Source organism: Oncorhynchus masou, chromosome 14 (genome assembly GCF_036934945.1).
Source record: "Oncorhynchus masou masou isolate Uvic2021 chromosome 14, UVic_Omas_1.1, whole genome shotgun sequence".
In the NCBI taxonomy this organism is placed as follows: domain Eukaryota; kingdom Metazoa; phylum Chordata; class Actinopteri; order Salmoniformes; family Salmonidae; genus Oncorhynchus; species Oncorhynchus masou.
Genome location: NC_088225.1, coordinates 21,557,642 through 21,576,434, shown reverse-complemented (window position 1 = coordinate 21,576,434; position 18,793 = coordinate 21,557,642). Strand labels below are relative to the sequence as shown.

Genomic DNA, 18,793 nt, shown 5'->3' with positions numbered 1-18,793 from the left:
TGGGGGGCCAGAGCAGCGAACAGTTTTGACTGGGCTGAGCGGGAACTGTACTTCCTCAGTGGTAGGGAGGCGAGCAAGCCAGAGGTGGATGAACGCAGTGCCCTTGTTTGGGTGTAGGGCCTGATCAGAGCCTGGAGGTACTGCGGTGCCGTTCCCCTCACAGCTCCGTAGGCAAGCACCATGGTCTTGTAGCGGATGCGAACTTCAACTGGAAGCCAGTGGATAGAGCGGAGGAGCGGGGTGACGTGAGAGAACTTGGGAAGGTTGAACACCAGACGGGCTGCGGCGTTCTGGATGAGTTGTAGGGGTTTAATGGCACAGGCAGGGAGCCCAGCCAACAGCGAGTTGCAGTAATCCAGACGGGAGATGACATGTGCCTGGATTAGGACCTGCGCCGCTTCCTGTGTGAGGCAGGGTCGTATTCTGCGGATGTTGTAGAGCATGAACCTACAGGAACGGGCCACCGCCTTGATGTTAGTTGAGAACGACAGGGTGTTGTCCAGGATCACGCCAAGGTTCTTAGCGCTCTGGGAGGAGGACACAATGGAGTTGTCAACCGTGATGGCGAGATCATGGAACGGGCAGTCCTTCCCCGGGAGGAAGAGCAGCTCCGTCTTGCCGAGGTTCAGCTTGAGGTGGTGATCCGTCATCCACACTGATATGTCTGCCAGACATGCAGAGATGCGATTCGCCACCTGGCCATCAGAAGGGGAAAGGAGAAGATTAATTGTGTGTCGTCTGCATAGCAATGATAGGAAAGACCATGTGAGGTTATGACAGAGCCAAGTGACTTGGTGTATAGCGAGAATAGGAGAGGGCCTAGAACAGAGCCCTGGGGGACACCAGTGGTGAGAGCGCGTGGCGAGGAGACAGATTCTCGCCACGCCACCTGGTAGGAGCGACCTGTCAGGTAGGACGCAATCCAAGCGTGGGCCGCGCCGGAGATGCCCAACTCGGAGAGGGTGGAGAGGAGGATCTGATGGTTCACAGTATCGAAAGGCAGCCGATAGGTCTAGAAGGATGAGAGCAGAGGAGAGAGAGTTAGCTTTAGCAGTGCGGAGCGCCTCCGTGATACAGAGAAGAGCAGTCTCAGTTGAATGACTAGTCTTGAAACCTGACTGATTTGGATCAAGAAGGTCATTCTGAGAGAGATAGCGGGAGAGCTGGCCAAGGACGGCACGTTCAAGAGTTTTGGAGAGAAAAGAAAGAAGGGATACTGGTCTGTAGTTGTTGACATCGGAGGGATCGAGTGTAGGTTTTTTCAGAAGGGGTGCAACTCTCGCTCTCTTGAAGACGGAAGGGACGTAGCCAGCGGTCAGGGATGAGTTGATGAGCGAGGTGAGGTAAGGAGAAGGTCTCCGGAAATGGTCTGGAGAAGAGAGGAGGGGATAGGGTCAAGCGGGCAGGTTGTTGGGCGGCCGCCCGTCACAAGAAGCGAGATTTCATCTGGAGAGAGAGGGGAGAAAGAGGTCAGAGCACAGGGTAGGGCAGTGTGAGCAGAACCAGCGGTGTCGTTTGACTTAGCAAACGAGGATCGGATGTCGTCGACCTTCTTTTCAAAATGGTTGACGAAGTCATCTGCAGAGAGGGAGGAGGGGGGAGGGGGAGGAGGATTCAGGAGGGAGGAGAAGGTGGCAAAGAGCTTCCTAGGGTTAGAGGCAGATGCTTGGAATTTAGAGTGGTAGAAAGTGGCTTTAGCAGCAGAGACAGAGGAGGAAAATGTAGAGAGGAGGGAGTGAAAGGATGCCAGGTCCGCAGGAGGCGAGTTTTCCTCCATTTCCGCTCGGCTGCCCGGAGCCCTGTTCTGTGAGCTCGCAATGAGTCGTCGAGCTACGGAGCGGGAGGGAGGACCGAGCCGGCCTGGAGGATAGGGGACATAGAGAGTCAAAGGATGCAGAAAGGGAAGAGAGGAGGGTTGAGGAGGCAGAATCAGGAGATAGGTTGGAGAAGGTTTGAGCAGAGGGAAGAGATGATAGGATGGAAGAGGAGAGAGTAGCGGGGGAGAGAGAGCGAAGGTTGGGAGCGCGATACCATCCGAGTAGGGGCAGTGTGGGAAGTGTTGGATGAGAGCGAGAGGAAAAGGATACAAGGTAGTGGTCGGAGACTTGGAGGGGAGTTGCAATGAGGTTAGTGGAAGAACAGCATCTAGTAAAGATGAGGTCGAGCGTATTGCCTGCCTTGTGAGTAGGGGGAAGGTGAGAGGGTGAGGTCAAGAGGAGAGGAGTGGAAAGAAGGAGGCAGAGAGGAATGAGTCAAAGGTAGACGTGGGGAGGTTAAAGTCGCCCAGGACTGTGAGAGGTGAGCCGTCCTCAGGAAAGGAGCTTATCAAGGCATCAAGCTCATTGATGAACTCTCCGAGGAACCTGGAGGCGATAAATGATAAGGATGTTAAGCTTGAAAGGGCTGGTAACTGTGACAGCATGGAATTCAAAGGAGGCGATAGACAGATGGGTAAGGGGAGAAGAGAGAATGACCACTTGGGAGAGATGAGGATCCCGGTGCCACCACCCCGCTGACCAGAAGCTCTCGGGTGTGCGAGAACACGTGGGCGGATGAAGAGAGAGCAGTAGGAGTAGCAGTGTTATCTGTGGTGATCCATGTTTCCGTCAGTGCCAAGAAGTCGAGGGACTGGAGGGAGGCATAGGCTGAGATGAACTCTGCCTTGTTGGCCGCAGATTGGCAGTTCCAGAGGCTACCGGAGACCTGGAACTCCACGTGGGTCGTGCGCGCTGGGACCACCAGATTAGGGTGGCCGCGGCCACGCGGTGTGGAGCGTTTGTATGGTCTGTGCAGAGAGGAGAGAACAGGGATAGATAGACACATAGTTGACAGGCTACAGAAGAGGCTACGCTAATGCAAAGGAGATTGGAATGACAAGTGGACTACACGTCTCGAATGTTCAGAAAGTTAAGCTTACGTAGCAAGAATCTTATTGACTAAAATGATTGAAATGATACAGTACTGCTGGAGTAGGCTAGCTGGCAGTGGCTGCGTTGTTGACTTTGTAGGCTAGCTGGCAGTGGCTGCGTTGTTGACACTACACTAATCAAGTCGTTCCGTCGAGTGTAATAGTTTCTACAGTGCTGCTATTCGGGGGCTAGCTGGCTAGCTAGCAGTGTTGATTACGTTACGTTACGTTAAAAGAACGACAATAGCTGGCTAGCTAACCTAGAAAATCGCTCTAGACTACACAATTGTCTTAGATACAAAGACGGCTATGTAGCTAGCTAGCTACGATCAAACAAATCAAACCGTTGTACTGTAATGAAGTGAAATGAAAATGTGATACTACCTGTGGAGCGAAGCGGAATGTTGACCGGGTTGTTGAAGTTCTATTCGGTAGACGTTGGCTAGCTGTTGGCTAGCTAGCTAGCAGTATCTCCTACGTTAAGGACGACAAATAGCTGGCTAGCTAACCTCGGTAAATTAAGATAATCACTCTAAGTCTACACACTCTAAACTACACAATTATCTTGGATACGAAGACAGCAAAGACAACTATGTAGCTAGCTAACACTACACTAATCGAGTCGTTCAGTTGAATGTAATAGTTTCTACAGTGCTGGTAGACGGTAGACGTTAGCTAGCTGCTGGGCAGATTAACCTACTTTGGTGCAAAAAGTGCAAATCAATCCCAGAACACCAGCAAAGGACCTTGTGAGGATGATGGAGGAAACAGGTACAAAAGTATCTCTATCCACAGTAAAACGAGTCCTATATCGACATAACCCAGCAAGGAAGAAGTCACTGCTCTAAAACCGCCATAAAAAACACCAAACTACTGTTTGCAACTGCACAAGGGGACAAAGATAGTACTTTTTGGAGAAATGTCCTCTGGTCTGATGAAACAAAAATAGAACTGTTTGGCCATAATGACCATCATTATGTTTGGAGGAAAAATAGATGGCATCATGCGGTAGGAAAATTATGTGTATATATTGCAGCAACATCCCAAGACATCAGTCAGGAAGTTATAGCTTGGTTGCAAATGGGTCTTCCAAATTACAATGACCTCAAGCATACTTCCAAAGTTGTGGCAAAATGGCTTAAGGACAACAAAATCAAGGTACCAAATACCAATTGAGTGTATGTAAACCGACTGGGAATGTGATGAAAGAAATAAAAACTGAAATAAATCATTCTCTCTGACATTTCACATTCTTAAAATAAAGTGGTGATCCTAACTGACCTAAGACGGGGAATTTTTACTAGGATTAAATAGGAATTGTGAAAAACTAAGTTGAAATGTATTTGGATAAGGTGTATGTAAACTTCCGACTTCAACTGTATAATCCACCAAAAGTTGGCCTATCTGAAATATGAAAATTATCAATTAAATTATCTGCCTATTGTTCTGGCAAAGATGAGCCTGTACCCTGATGAAGACAGCTTGTCTGTTGAAACGTTGGACATAAAAAAAAAAAAAAAAAATAATTTTAGCATCTGAGCTTCTAGGGTGTGCGGCCCTCCTTCATTCTTCAAAGATGAACCTGTAGCAGATGGATCAATGTAGGTAGACTACTCTGTTTTTGCCAGGCAAACCAGAGAAAATTAAGTTATTTCTTTCTGGTCAGTTTCACACTCACGACCCCCCAAAACCTTCTCAGTGTGCTACTATAGCTCACACAACCTGTGTTGATTGACGGTTTGCTGGTCCAATCAGAGGGACGAGTGTGCATTTCACTAGCAAATCTTTTTTGTTGTTGTCTGCAAGTGTGATACTGAATGAGTGACAGAAAACAAGTGACCAAACGTTACAAAACCTGGCCAGATAAGTCATCAGTCTCAAGTCTAAGTCGAGTCCCAAGTCTTGAGGCTCCAAGTCGAAGTCAAGTCTCAAGTTGTTTTATTTTCTATGAAGTTGACTCTCAAGTCATCAAATCTGTGACTTAAACCTGACTCGAATTCATGTCTTGTGACCTCTGGTTTTGTGTGTGTATTCTGTCATAGGTCTCCACAATGCTACTACTAGGGTCTGTGTGGGTGTATTCTCATAGGTCCCCATATCTCTGTGTGTGTGTGTGCGTGTGTGTGTGTGTGGCATTACCTTGAAGGATTGAACAAAGGTCCAGAGCAGGATGCGGATGGTCTCTCCCTGCCGGAGCAGTTTGATGAGCCTGGCAGCCCTGAACAGTCTCAGGAAACTCAAGTTGATGAAGTTATTCTACAACCCCACAGTATGACCAGACACAAGAGTGTGTGAGAGAGAGAAATAGAGATAGAAAGAGAGACGTGGGAGGGGTGAGGGGAAAGAAGGAAGGAGAGATGGAAAAAGGGGGAAGAGAGGGATGGAAAGATAGAGGCAGGGACAAATAGAGGGAGAAAAGTGTGGAGAAAAGGAGGTAGAGAGGAGAAGCTTATCACTTGCCATGCAATGTTAGATAACTATTTCCTGTCCTAAAACAAACCAAACCATAAAAGCAGGGGAAAAGTTCAAAAACAAACTGAGGAGGATTCAAAATCAACAGAAAAGCAACCAAACAGAACTGGAATCAAATGCAAACCAAACCAAAAGAATTCAAGGCTTGTAACAGGCTCGGGCATATCCAAGGAGTTAGAAGAAGGGAATCAATACAGAGGAAAGGAAAATCATATGTTCAAAACCTAACCATTGTCACCCAATTGGGCAGTAAGTAGTAGCAGTAGGTAGAAAGTAGTAGTAGTACTAGTTTGTAGTAGCAGTAGTAGTTGGTCGTAGTGGTAGTAGTAGTAGTAGCTTGAAGTAGTAGTAATAGTTGGTAGTACTGGTAGTAGTAGTAGTTTGTACTAATAGTAGTAGTAGTAGTTGGTAGTAGTGGTAGTAGTAGTCAAAGTAGTTTGTAGTAGTAGCTGGTAGTAGTGGTAGTAGTAATAGTAGTAGTTTGTAGTCGTAGTAGTAGTAGTAGGTCCCCACAATGCTCAGATATAATGGCGCAGGAGGGGATGGCTCCTAACCAACTGCTATTTTGTTTGTTTTTTCGCATTGTTTGTAACTAATTTTGTACATAATTTGCTGCTACCATCTCTTATGACCGAAAAGAGCTTCTGGACAGAACAGCGATTACTCACCTCGAACTGGAGAAAGATTTTTTCCTGCTTTGTCAAGACAAGGCCCAAATCCCCATAATCAGTGTGAAGAAAAGATGGAGAAAAAGGGGGAGGAGGGCAGGGTGCCTTTTAAGAATTTGCCGAAGAGTAGGTAAACCACCGCTACCCTCCATATTATTGGCCAGCATGCAATCATTGCAAAACAAACGGGACAATCTACGATTAAGACTATCCTACCAACGGCACATTAAAAATGTAATATCTTATGTTTCACCAAGGCATGGCTGAATGACAAAACGTATAATATAGAGCTGGATGGCTTCTCTGTGCATCGGCAGGACAGAGCAGCTACAACTGGTAAGATGAGGGGCAGAGGTGTGTGTCTATTTGTCAATAACTGCTAGTGCGCAATGTCTAATATTAAAGAAGTCTCGAGGTATTGCTCGCCTGGGATAGAATACCCCATGATAAGCTGTAGACCACACTATCTACCAAGAGAGTTCTCATCTATATTATTCGTAGCCGTCTATTTACCATCACAAACCGATGCTGGCACTAAGACCGCACTCAACGAGCTGTATAAGGCCATAAGCAAACAAGAAAATGCTCATCCAGAAGCGGCGCTCCTACTGGCCGGGGACTTTAATTGCAGGCAAATTTAAATCTGTTTTACCTCATTTATACCAGCATGTTAAAAGTACAACCAGAGGGGAAAAAAAACTCTAGACCACTTTTACTCCACACACAGAGATGCATACAAAGCTCTCCCTCGCCCTCCATTTGGCAAATCTGACCACAATTCAATCCACCTGATTCCCGCTTACAAGCAAAAAAAAAGCAGGAAGTACCAGTCACTTGCTCATTACGGAAGAGGTCAGACGACGCGGATGATACGCTACAGGACTGTTTTGCTAGCACAGACTGGAATATGTTCCGGGATTCATCCAATGTCATTGAGGAGTATACCACCTTAGTCTCCAGCTTCATCAATAAGTGCATCGACGACGACATTCCCACAGTGACCATACATTCCCACATATTTCCCAACCAGAAGCCAAGGATTATAGGCAACATCCGCACTGAGCTAAAGGCTAGAGCGGGACACTTATCCAGACGCTTATAAGAAATCCCGTGATGCCCTCAGACGAACCATCAAACAGGCAAAGTGTCAATACATGACCAAAATTGAATCCTACTACACCGGCTCCGACGCTCATCGGACATGACAGGGCTTGAAAAATATTACAGACAACAAAGGGAAACTCAGCCGTGAGCTGCCCAGTTACGCGAGCCTACCAGACGAGCTAAATTCCTTTTATGCTCGCTTCGAGTTAAGCAACACTGAAGCATGACTGAGAGCACCAGCTGTTCCAGACGACTGTGGGACCCTGCTCTCCGTAGCTGATATGAGTAAGACCTTTAAACAGGGCAACATTCACAATTACCTCGACTAACCTGTAACCCCGCACATTGACTTGGTACAGCCTCGTTATTGTTATGTAATTTTAGTAAATATTTTCTTAACTCTATTTGGACTGCATTGTTGGTTAAGGGCTTGTAAGTAAGCATTTCACGGTATTCAGCGCATGTTTTTAATTTTAATTGTATTTATTTAACCTTTATTTAACTAGGCAAGTCAGTTAAGAACAAATTCTTATTTACAATGACGGCCTACCCGGGAACCGTGGGTTAACTGCAACCTTTCGGTAATTGGCCCAACGCTCTAACCACTAGGCTACCTGCCGCTCCCCACTTGAGGCTACCTGCCGCATGTGATCAATTAAATTTGATTTGAGTAGTAGTAGTAGTAGCAGTAGTATGAGTAATAGTAGTAGTAGAAGTACTAGCAGTAGTAGTAGTAGTAGCAGTACTAGCAGTAGTAGTAGTAGTAGCAGTACTAGCAGTAGTAGTAGTAGTAAATAGTAATAGTAGTAGTAATAGTAGCAGCAGTAGTAGTTAGTAGTAGTAGTAGTAGTTAGTAGTAGTAGTAGTAGTAGTAGTAGTGGGTGCAGGGAACCGTTTTTCTTGTAAATACAACCAAATGCACTGATCCTCAAGGCAAATGCACCATCCGCACAATATGGAACTAGCTAGATCACAGCAAGTCCTCTCCTCCACAAGGGATTGGCTTGTTTTAGTCCTGTGACACTATAAAGTCAGGTTCGATTCCATTTCAGTTCAGTTCACTCAATTCAGAGGATAAAATTAGATAACATTTAATTAATAAAATTGAAAATTGTCCACTGTTGCTTTAAGAGGACTCCTGAATTTCAAGTCACCTCCTGAAATAACAGAATTTACATGGAATTGAACCCAACCTTTCTTGCGTCACAGGCAGAGAAAGGGAAGGGGGAGTGGGGTTCTGAGTTGAAGGACAAACTGCAAATACTGTATATTGATGATATTTAGAAATATAATATATAACTCCATATTCATAGGGCGAATCATACGACTTCGTCTTGCTCAAATTATTACACACATAATGGTGAAAGCATTTGTAAAAACCACTACAGAAATAAAACTGTACTTGATCACTGTAAACTATGTGTGTGATGCTCACAGTCCTATTTGATTACTGTAAACTATGTGTGTGATGCTCACTGTCCTATTTGATTACTGTAAACTATGTGTGTGATGCTCACTGTCCTATTTGATCACTGTAAACTATGTGTGTGATGTTCACTGTCCTATTTGATTACTGTAAACTATGTGTGTGATGTTCACTGTCCTATTTGATTACTGTAAACTATGTGTGTGATGCTCACTGTCCTATTTGATTACTGTAAACTATGTGTGTGATGTTCACTGTCCTATTTGATTACTGTAAACTATGTGTGTGATGCTCACTGTCCTATTTGATCACTGTAAACTATGTGTGTGATGTTCACTGTCCTATTTGATTACTGTAAACTATGTGTGTGATGCTCACTGTCCTATTTGATTACTGTAAACTATTGTGTGATGCTCACTGTCCTATTTGATCACTGTAAACTATGTGTGTGATGTTCACTGTCCTATTTGATTACTGTAAACTATGTGTGTGATGCTCACTGTCCTATTTGATCACTGTAAACTATGTGTGTGATGCTCACTGTCCTATTTGATTACTGTAAACTATGTGTGTGATGCTCACTGTCCTATTTGATCACTGTAAACTATGTGTGTGATGCTCACTGTCCTATTTGATTACTGTAAACTATGTGTGTGATGCTCACTGTCCTATTTGATCACTGTAAACTATGTGTGTGATGCTCACTGTCCTATTTGATTACTGTAAAACTATGTTTGTGATGCTCACGGTCCTATGATGTGCATGGTCCTTCAACCCTCTACCAAGCGAAGGGTTCTGGGTTAGAGAGGGCTTGGCAGTAGGCACCTTCAGCTCCCATCAAGAGCATGTTCACTATGGCATTGCAACACAAGCCTATGTGCGTGTATTTATTAGGCTATGTACTGTTGTGTGTGTGTCTATGTGTGTGTAGGTCAGTGTCCATGTATGTCTGGGTGTGTTTAACTTATGTGTCTATGAGTAGTATACGTGTGTGCCATCCCTGCCAGAGACATGCAGTCGGGCAGCATGCACAGTAGCCCGGTCCGCCATGGGTGAAGCTTTAGACCCAGTCACTCTGTGTACTCCTGTCACACCTTGCTCCCCTGGCTCTCACAGACACTAGCATGTGTGTGTGTGTGTGTGTGTGTGTGTGTGTGTGTGTGTGTGTGTGTGTGTGTGTGTGTGTGTGACTGTTTTTAAGGAATGTAAGCAGTGGTGCATGTCTAGTGATTGTGAGGGTGTTGTCCAGGCTGTGTCCTAATAGACTTGACCAGCTTCCGTTCCTTTCCTACATTACCACAGATCTGATAGAATACTTTTACAACACATTTGTTCTTCCTTCCCTCCTTGAAATAATCACTGATTGAACATGATCAGATTAGCGAGAGCAGGAGTTCCACCACATAGCTACATAAAGGTAACTGCCAAAATAGAGGAAACACCAACGTAAAGCGTTGTAGTAGGGTGTTGGGCCACCACGAGCTGCCAGAACAGCTTCAATGTGTCTGGAACTCTATTGGAGGGATTTAATGCCATTCTTCCATGAGACAATTCCATTACTCCTGTCTCAGGCGTCGCTCGATTTTCATGCTAAACAAATCATTCAGTGACCACTCGTGCCCTGTGGATGGGGGTATTGTCATCCTGGAAGAGGTCACTCCCATCAAGACAGAAAGGTTGAAGGGGATCATTCAGAAAGGCTGTGTATTTATTGCAGTTTACGTTGCCTTCTAAAGGGATGAGTGAACCATTCCAGGAAAAGGCACCCCACACCATAACAGAGCTGCCAGAAGCCTCATTTATTTTGGATCAGATCAGTCAGATCAGAGCTGTGATCACTTCAAGGAAGGGAGGAAGGAAGGATGCATTTGAATAGTATTAAATCAGAACCTGAAGGGTATTAGGACAATGACTACTGGCCAATTCCAAATTGACCTCAAGCCCCTCTAGGTCTATCACGTATAGATCTGAAAGCATTGGATTGGTATCAGTAATCTGACAACGAACCCATCCACATAGGCTAGGTGGAATATTAGCTAAATCCTATCTGATCCTTTTAGATCTATACAAGGGGTAGTCCATTTGGGATTGGTCGAATGTCTCTGTCCGGTGACTGGGAGCAGGAGGTCAGTTGAGTCATCTTGTCAAACCTGGGTCAGAGATCAAAGGTCAGGAGTCACTGCCAGGGTGAGGAGTCGAGCAACATGCATCACCACAGCCACACCAGGAAATGGATGCAGTAATTAAAGTATCTCCAAAAAAGTACAAACCATCTACATGTGGATGTTGCAGATGACATGGTTTATAGCGGCATTTTTGGAGGTTGATTTAACAAAGAGTGCGATTGGCCAGGCCAGGTTTCATGGATGGACACATAGTGCATTTTGATTGGATGAATTCGTCAGAAGGAAGAGGGACGAAGTAGTTGCCATTAAGTAGCGTAGAGTTAAAGAAAGCATGTGAAAAAAGATAAAACAGGAAATGAATTTTCATTATGTACACTCATTATTACTGAGTTCAGTTCAGTCATAACACTGCCTCCATACATACAACAGTTCAGTCATAACACTGCCTCCATACATACAACAGTTCAGTCATAACACTGCCTCCATACATACAACAGTTCAGTCATAACACTGCCTCCATACATACAACAGTTCAGTCATAACACTGCCTCCATACATACAACAGTTCAGTCATAACACTGCCTCCATACATACAACAGTTCAGTCATAACACTGCCTCCATACATACAACAGCAGGGATATCAACGACTAGGAAACAGATGAAGTTCAAAAAATATATTATGAGATTACTCCTAACATGAGATTACTTTTAACATGAAATTACTCCTAACATGAGATTACTTTTAACATGAGATTACTTTTAACATCCACACACTAACAAGCTTCCATTGGACTGCGAGGAAAATGAACATGATTGTCAAGTCTAAATCAGACTTGACAATGTGTTTGAATCAGCGCAATGGCAACTACAGCTTTAATTTGAGCTGACCCAAATTAAAGGCTGCTTTGATGGACTACCACTGGACTGATCCAAGAACAGGGCTTGCTTTTTCATGTTCAAAGGTCCCTCTCAATCAAATGGTGTCTCGGACTGGTCTGAGGTCAGTTTAGAGAAGAGGAACCAATTCCACCTGATTGTTTGCCATTAACATCCACTGCCAGTACCACCTGGTAGGACGGCTTATAGAGCATAGTTGGGGACAGGAGTTTTTCCTCACCTTAAGAACTGACAGGAAAAACGAGGGTCTAGTTCAAGTCATGTAGTCAGGAAAAACTCTTGCCACTACTAAGATATTATGTAATCATAATATACATGATATAACATCATGTCAAAATACTATACCCATTGAAATAAAATCTTATTTGATTTCTATGATTATGCCTGTGGTCACCAACCTTTGTCATGCAGAGCTACATGATGTTCAAGCTTTTGTTCCAGCCCAGCAGTAACACACCTGATTCAACCAATCAATATCCCGGTGAGGAGTTAAAGGTTTAATCAGATCTGTTGGTGCTGGGCTGGTTATAAACACATATAGCTCTCCAGGACCTGGGTTGATAGAGTTTAGGGGTTTTTAATGGAAACAAAGGTATAGCTGTCAGGACTGTCTCAGAGACACACAACATTCAAAAACAATATTCATATTTCATAATATGGTTTATAAAGGCATTACAACACACACACACTCACATGCATGCACGAGTGTACGCACACACACCACATTACCTGCCTGAATACCTGAATAACTAGTGTGCCTACCTCATTGGCTAACATTTTTCACTATCCAACTGGTTGCTAAGTGGTTGCCTGGCTAGAGGAACAGTCTGATTGGCCAGATTGTTTTGAGGCTGGTTATTTGATTGGCTGTCAGGTTACCTAGCAGATCAGTAGAGTAGCCTGTGTGTGTACGTGCATGTGTGTGTGTGTGTGTGTGTGTGTGTGTGTGTGTGTGTGTGTGTGTGTGTGTGTGTGTGTGTGTGTGTGTGTGTGTGTGTGTGTGTGTGTGTGTGTGTGTGTGTGTGTTAGTGCGTGCGTGCGTGCGTGCGTGCGTGCGTGCGTGCGTGCGTGCGTGCGTGCGTGCGTGCGTGTGTGTGTGTGTGTGTGTGTGTTAGTCTCCTGAGTATTGTCAGTGGTGGCTGGGCTACCATGATCCAGGTCTCTGTGCTCTGCTCTCCATCAACTGGGACAATTATGTAAGGCTTTCAAAATATGTTCATGCTTCACTGAGCAATGCAAGATCCTGTACACTACAGTCTCTGCCCCTGCTCTCTTTCTATCTGCCCCCCCTCTCTCTCTTTCTACCTGTCCACCCCCCTCTCTCTCTACCTGCATCACTCTCTTTACCTCTCTCTCTCTCTCTCTCTCTCTCCCTCTCTACTTGTCTCACTCTCTTTACCTCTCCCCCTTACTCACTCTCTCTCTCTCTCTGCCTCTCTCACTCTCCCACTCATACCACTGAACTTGCTGACACACCATTTCCCTTTCCCACTGTTAATTCCCCCTGCCTCCTCACTTACCCCGAGCTCAGTCACTAAAATATCTGTAATGCTGCCCAGGACTGTCACACAGTCAAAAATGTTCCAGGCATCTTTGAAGTAATTCTGTGGGCAGAAGAGAAAGAGGGAGGGGGAAGGGAGGGAAACAAAGAAAGAGTAGGAAGAAAGGAAAGAGATTGAGGAGAGAAAGGACAAAAAAAGTCAGTGTCAGACGGCAACAGGCCATAGATTAGACGAGATAAAATGAACGCCAGTTATGCCATATTGAAGTCATTCCAGCAGCATGTATGACTAGAGTCTGAGAGAAAGAGAGTTAGTTGGTTGGCTTGTTGGTTGGTTGGTTGGCTGGTTGGTTGGTTGGTTGGTTGGTTGGCTGGCTGGCTGGCTGGTTGGCTGGTTGGTTGGTTGAAAAAGAGAAGGGATCACAGGATTGTGGTACATACTGTATTGTGACTGCTGCTGCAGTAGAATCCCTTTGTTGGGTGCCATGTATAAGCCTGCAGCCTAACTGTGCATTAGACAGAACTAATTAAAACACCATACTCTCTGTGCATTAGGACAGAACTAATTAAAACACCATACTCTCTGTGCATTAGGACAGAACTAATTAAAACACCATACTCTCTGTGCATTAGGACAAAACTAATTAAAACACCATACTCTCTGTGCATTAGGACAAAACTAATTAAAACACCATACTCTCTGTGCATTAGGACAGAACTAATTAAAAGACCATACTCTCTGTGCATTAGGACAGAACTAATTAAAACACCATACTCTCTGTGCATTAGGACATAACTAATTAAAACAGCATACTCTCTGTGCATTAGGACAGAACTAATTAAAACACCATACTCTCTGTGCATTAGGACATAACTAATTAAAACACCATACTCTCTGTGCATTAGGACAGAACTAATTAAAACACCATACTCTCTGTGCATTAAGACATAACTAATTAAAACACCATACTCTCTGTGCATTAGGACAGAACTAATTTTAACACCATACTCTCTGTGCATTAGGACAGAACTAATTAAAACACCATACTCTCTGTGCATTAGGACAGAACTAATTAAAACACCATACTATCTGTGCATTAGGAAAGAACTAATTAAAACACCATACTCTCTGTGCATTAGGACAGAACTAATTAAAACACCATACTCTCTGTGCATTAGGACAGAACTAATTAAAACACCATACTCTCTGTGCATTAGGACAGAACTAATTAAAACACCATACTCTCTGTGCATTAGGACAAAACTAATTAAAACACCATACTCTCTGTGCATTAGGACAGAACTAATTAAAACACCATACGATCTGTGCATTAGGAAATAACTAATTAAAACACCATACTCTCTGTGCATTAGGACATAACTAATTAAAACACCATACTCTCTGTGCATTAGGACAGAACTAATTAAAACACAATACTCTCTGTGCATTAGGACAGAACTAAATATAACAACATACTCTCTGTGCATTAGGACAGAACTAATTAAAACACCATACTCTCTGTGCATTAGGACAGAACTAATTAAAACACCATACTCTCTGTGCATTAGGACATAACTAAATATAACAACATACTCTCTGTGCATTAGGACAGAACTATTTAAAACACCATACTCTCTGTGCATTAGGACAAAACTAATTAAAACACCATACTCTCTGTGCATTAGGACAGAACTAAATATAACAACATACTCTCTGTGCATTTTCACTAGGCATGTATGTCTGTGTGTGTATTTACCTGTGTGTGTCTCTTTGTTCCTGTTCCACTAAATCTTTACCATCCCTAAAATCCCTGACTCTCCTTTTTATTAGTCTCTGTCTCTCTCTCTCTGCATGTTGGGAGTGTTTGGTGCATGCTGGGAATTGTATGAGCGAGTGCGAGTGTTGTCTGGAGTTTCCTTTTCTTGGTGGTTTGCCTTTTTCTATGCATGATTAAGGTTATTATTGCCCATGTCACTTCGGCACGGCTTTAGGTGTGTTACTGAAGCTACTGTCACTGTGGAGTTTCTGGTCGCCGTAGGAGAGAAGGTAGGCTATGAGAATATTGCTTATGCGTCAAGGATGAATAAAGCGGTGGTGGTACTTCTTAAAGAAGAGTGTCTGGTTGATCGTATGGTTGAGCATGGTGTACTTCTTAAAGAAGAGCGTCTTGTTGATCGTATGGTTGAGCATGGCGTACTTCTTAAAGAAGAGCGTCTTGTTGATCGTATGGTTGAGCATGGCGTACTTCTTAAAGAAGAGCGTCTTGTTGATCGTATGGTTGAGCATGGCGTACTTCTTAAAGAAGAGCGTCTTGTTGATCGTATGGTTGAGCATGGCGTACTTCTTAAAGAAGAGCGTCTTGTTGATCGTATGGTTGAGCATGGCGTACTTCTTAAAGAAGAGCGTCTTGTTGATCGTATGGTTGAGCATGGCGTACTTCTTAAAGAAGAGTGTCTTGTTGATCGTATGGTTGAGCATGGCGTACTTCTTAAAGAAGAGCGTCTTGTTGATCGTATGGTTGAGCATGGCGTACTTCTTAAAGAAGAGCGTCTTGTTGATCGTATGGTTGAGCATGGCGTACTTCTTAAAGAAGAGCGTCTTGTTGATCGTATGGTTGAGCATGGCGTACTTCTTAAAGAAGAGCGTCTTGTTGATTGTATGGTTGAGCATGGTGTACTTCTTAAAGAAGAGCGTCTTGTTGATCGTATGGTTGAGCATGGTGTACTTCTTAAAGAATAGCGTCTTGTTGATCGTATGGTTGAGCATGGTGTACTTCTTAAAGAAGAGCGTCTTGTTGATCGTATGGTTGAGCATGGCGTACTTCTTAAAGAAGAGAGTCTTGTTGATTGTATGGTTGAGCATGGTGTACTTCTTAAAGAAGAGCGTCTTGTTGATCGTATGGTTGAGCATGGCGTACTTCTTAAAGAAGAGCGTCTTGTTGATCGTATGGTTGAGCATGGCGTACTTCTTAAATGGTTGAAGTACTTCTTAAAGAAGTCTTGTTGATCGTATGGTTGAGCATGGCGTACTTCTTGTTGATTAAAGAAGAGCGTCTTGTTGATCGTATGGTTGAGCATGGCGTACTTCTTAAAGAAGAGCGTCTTGTTGATCGTATGGTTGAGCATGGCGTACTTCTTAAAGTAAGCAGCGTCTTGTTGATCGTATGGTTGAGCATGGCTAGCAAGAAGAGCGTCTTGTTGATCGTATGGTTCTTAAAGAAGAGCGTCTTGTTGATCGTATGGTTGAGCATGGCGTACTTCTTAAAGAAGAGCGTCTTGTTGATCGTATGGTTGAGCATGGCGTACTTCTTAAAGAAGAGCGTCTTGTTGATCGTATGGTTGAGCATGGCGTACTTCTTAAAGAAGAGTGTCTTATTGATCGTATGGTTGAGCATGGCGTACTTCTTAAAGAAGAGCGTCTTGTTGATCGTATGGTTGAGCATGGCGTACTTCTTAAAGAAGAGCGTCTTGTTGATCGTATGGTTGAGCATGGTGTACTTCTTAAAGAAGAGCGTCTTGTTGATCGTATGGTTGAGCATGGCGTACTTCTTAAAAGAGCGTCTTGTTGAATGGTTGAGCATGGTGTACTTCTTCTTGTTGATCGTATGGTTGAGCATGGCCTACTTCTTAAAGAAGAGTGTCTTGTTGATCGTATGGTTGAGCATGGCGTACTTCTTAAAGAAGAGTGTCTTGTTGATCGTATGGTTGAGCATGGCGTACTTCTTAAAGCTATGTTTATTCAAGTTACGCAGCTTTTTTCTCCATCAACAAGGGTAACGATTTCGAATGTACCGTCGTTTATTCCCAATGAGCTATTGAAGTGTGAGTTATTGCGGTTTGGGAAGTTTGCAAGATCAATTAAGATTGTCCCATTGGGTTGCAAACACGTTGAAACCGCGTTTCAAACACCCGGTTTTGAAACAGGTTATGTCATTTACCCGGCGTTGAAACAGGTTATGACGTTTCAAACACCCGGCTTTGAAACAGGTTATGTCATTTCAAACACCCGGCTTTGAAACAGGTTATGTCGTTTCAAACACCCGGCTTTGAAACAGGTTATGTAATTTCAAACACCCCCAGGTTATGTCATTTCAAACACCCGGCTTTGAAACAGGTTATGTAATTTCAAACACCCGGCTTTGAAACAGGTTATGTAATTTCAAACACCCGGCATTGAAACAGGTTATGTAATTTCAAACACCCGGCTTTGAAACAGGTTATGTCATTTCAAACACCCGGCTTTGAAACAGGTTATGTCATTTCAAACACCCGGCTTTGAAACAGGTTATGTCATTTCAAACACCCGGCTTTGAACCAGGTTATGTGATTTCAAACACCCGGCTTTGAAACAGGTTATGTCATTTCAAACACCCGGCTTTGAACCAGGTTATGTCTTTTCGGCGACAGGTGTTTATGTTTTTAGACTCACTGGAGTCTGAAACTCTGGCACATCTGTTCTTACAGTGTCCCAGGTTGGTCCGGATGACTGACCTGATCACTAGCTGGTTCTCTGCTCTGGGAGAGCTTTTCTCTTCCCAACAGTTTATATTTTGGGCCACGGTACAGGTTTAGTCGAAGAGGTGTAATTCTCCTGCTTAATTTTGTGTCAGGGGCAGCTACATTAGCAATATGGAAGACACAAAAGAACAGTATTTGGGGACAGGGGTCTGCGGGTGTGGTGGGAATGCTGGAGGGGATGTTGGCAGCGAGACTGAGGGTTGAGTTTGCCTATTACAAAATGGTGAACAACATTGATCTGTTTATGAATATATAGGGTATTCAGAGGCTGTTGTGTAGAGTTAGTGTGGAGGAAGATTTGGTGTTGTGTTTTTAATTGATGTGTAACCACGGTTTTGTGAGTGTTTATTGTGTTGAGGGTTCCCAGACTCAATAAAGGTTATTTAAATCTAAAAACATTCTCTCTCTCTCTCTCTCTCTCTCTCTCTCTCTCTCTCTCTCTCTCTCTCTCTCTCTCTCTCTCTCTCTCCCCCTCTCTCTCTTTATCTCTCTCTCTCTCCTCTAATTATTCCCCCTCTTCTCCATATATCTTCCCACCACTCTTCCTCAAACTGTCTCCTCTGTGCCTCTCTCCTCTCCTTCACTCTCCTCTCACCCATCCCTCCCCCTATAGCCATTTGTCTCTCTCAATACCCAGGTGACTGCTACAGTACACATAGGTTATTAACTGGGAAAAACAATAATAATCTCTATACATTTATACACATACTACCAGTAGATAGTAGATAGAGAGACAGATAGACAGATCATTAGATTCAATGTAGTTAGTTACATGTAGTTAGCTAGCTGATTAGTTACATTCTCAGATCGCTATAGGACTATACTTTGAGGGCAAGCGTTGGCATGTTAGATTGATAGATTGCTTAGTTAGTTAGTTATATGTTAGTTAGTTAGTTAGTTACATCTAAAATTAATTCCTATCATCATTGGAAGACGTGTGTGACACACTTACCAGCACTCCAAAGGCGATGATCTTGAGCACACACTCCATGGAGAACAGCGAGGTGAACACGATGTTCAGGTTGGCCAGCACAGCCTCGTAGGCCGGAGAGGCTCCGTCATACTACACACACACACACACACACACACACACACACACACACACACACACACACACACACACACACACACACACACACACACACACACACACACACACACACACACACACA

The 18,793-nt window shown here is 43.9% G+C and overlaps 1 protein-coding gene across 1 annotated transcript in view; it reads right to left on the bottom strand.

The window, feature by feature from the left end:
- Positions 1-18,793, bottom strand: part of LOC135554532 (voltage-dependent P/Q-type calcium channel subunit alpha-1A-like) — a 176,832-nt gene that overhangs the window by 59,702 nt on the left and 98,337 nt on the right. The window contains 3 exon segments of the mRNA XM_064986876.1: positions 5,048-5,164; positions 13,123-13,206; positions 18,574-18,684. Of these exon segments, the coding sequence (XP_064842948.1) occupies positions 5,048-5,164; positions 13,123-13,206; positions 18,574-18,684 (312 nt within the window).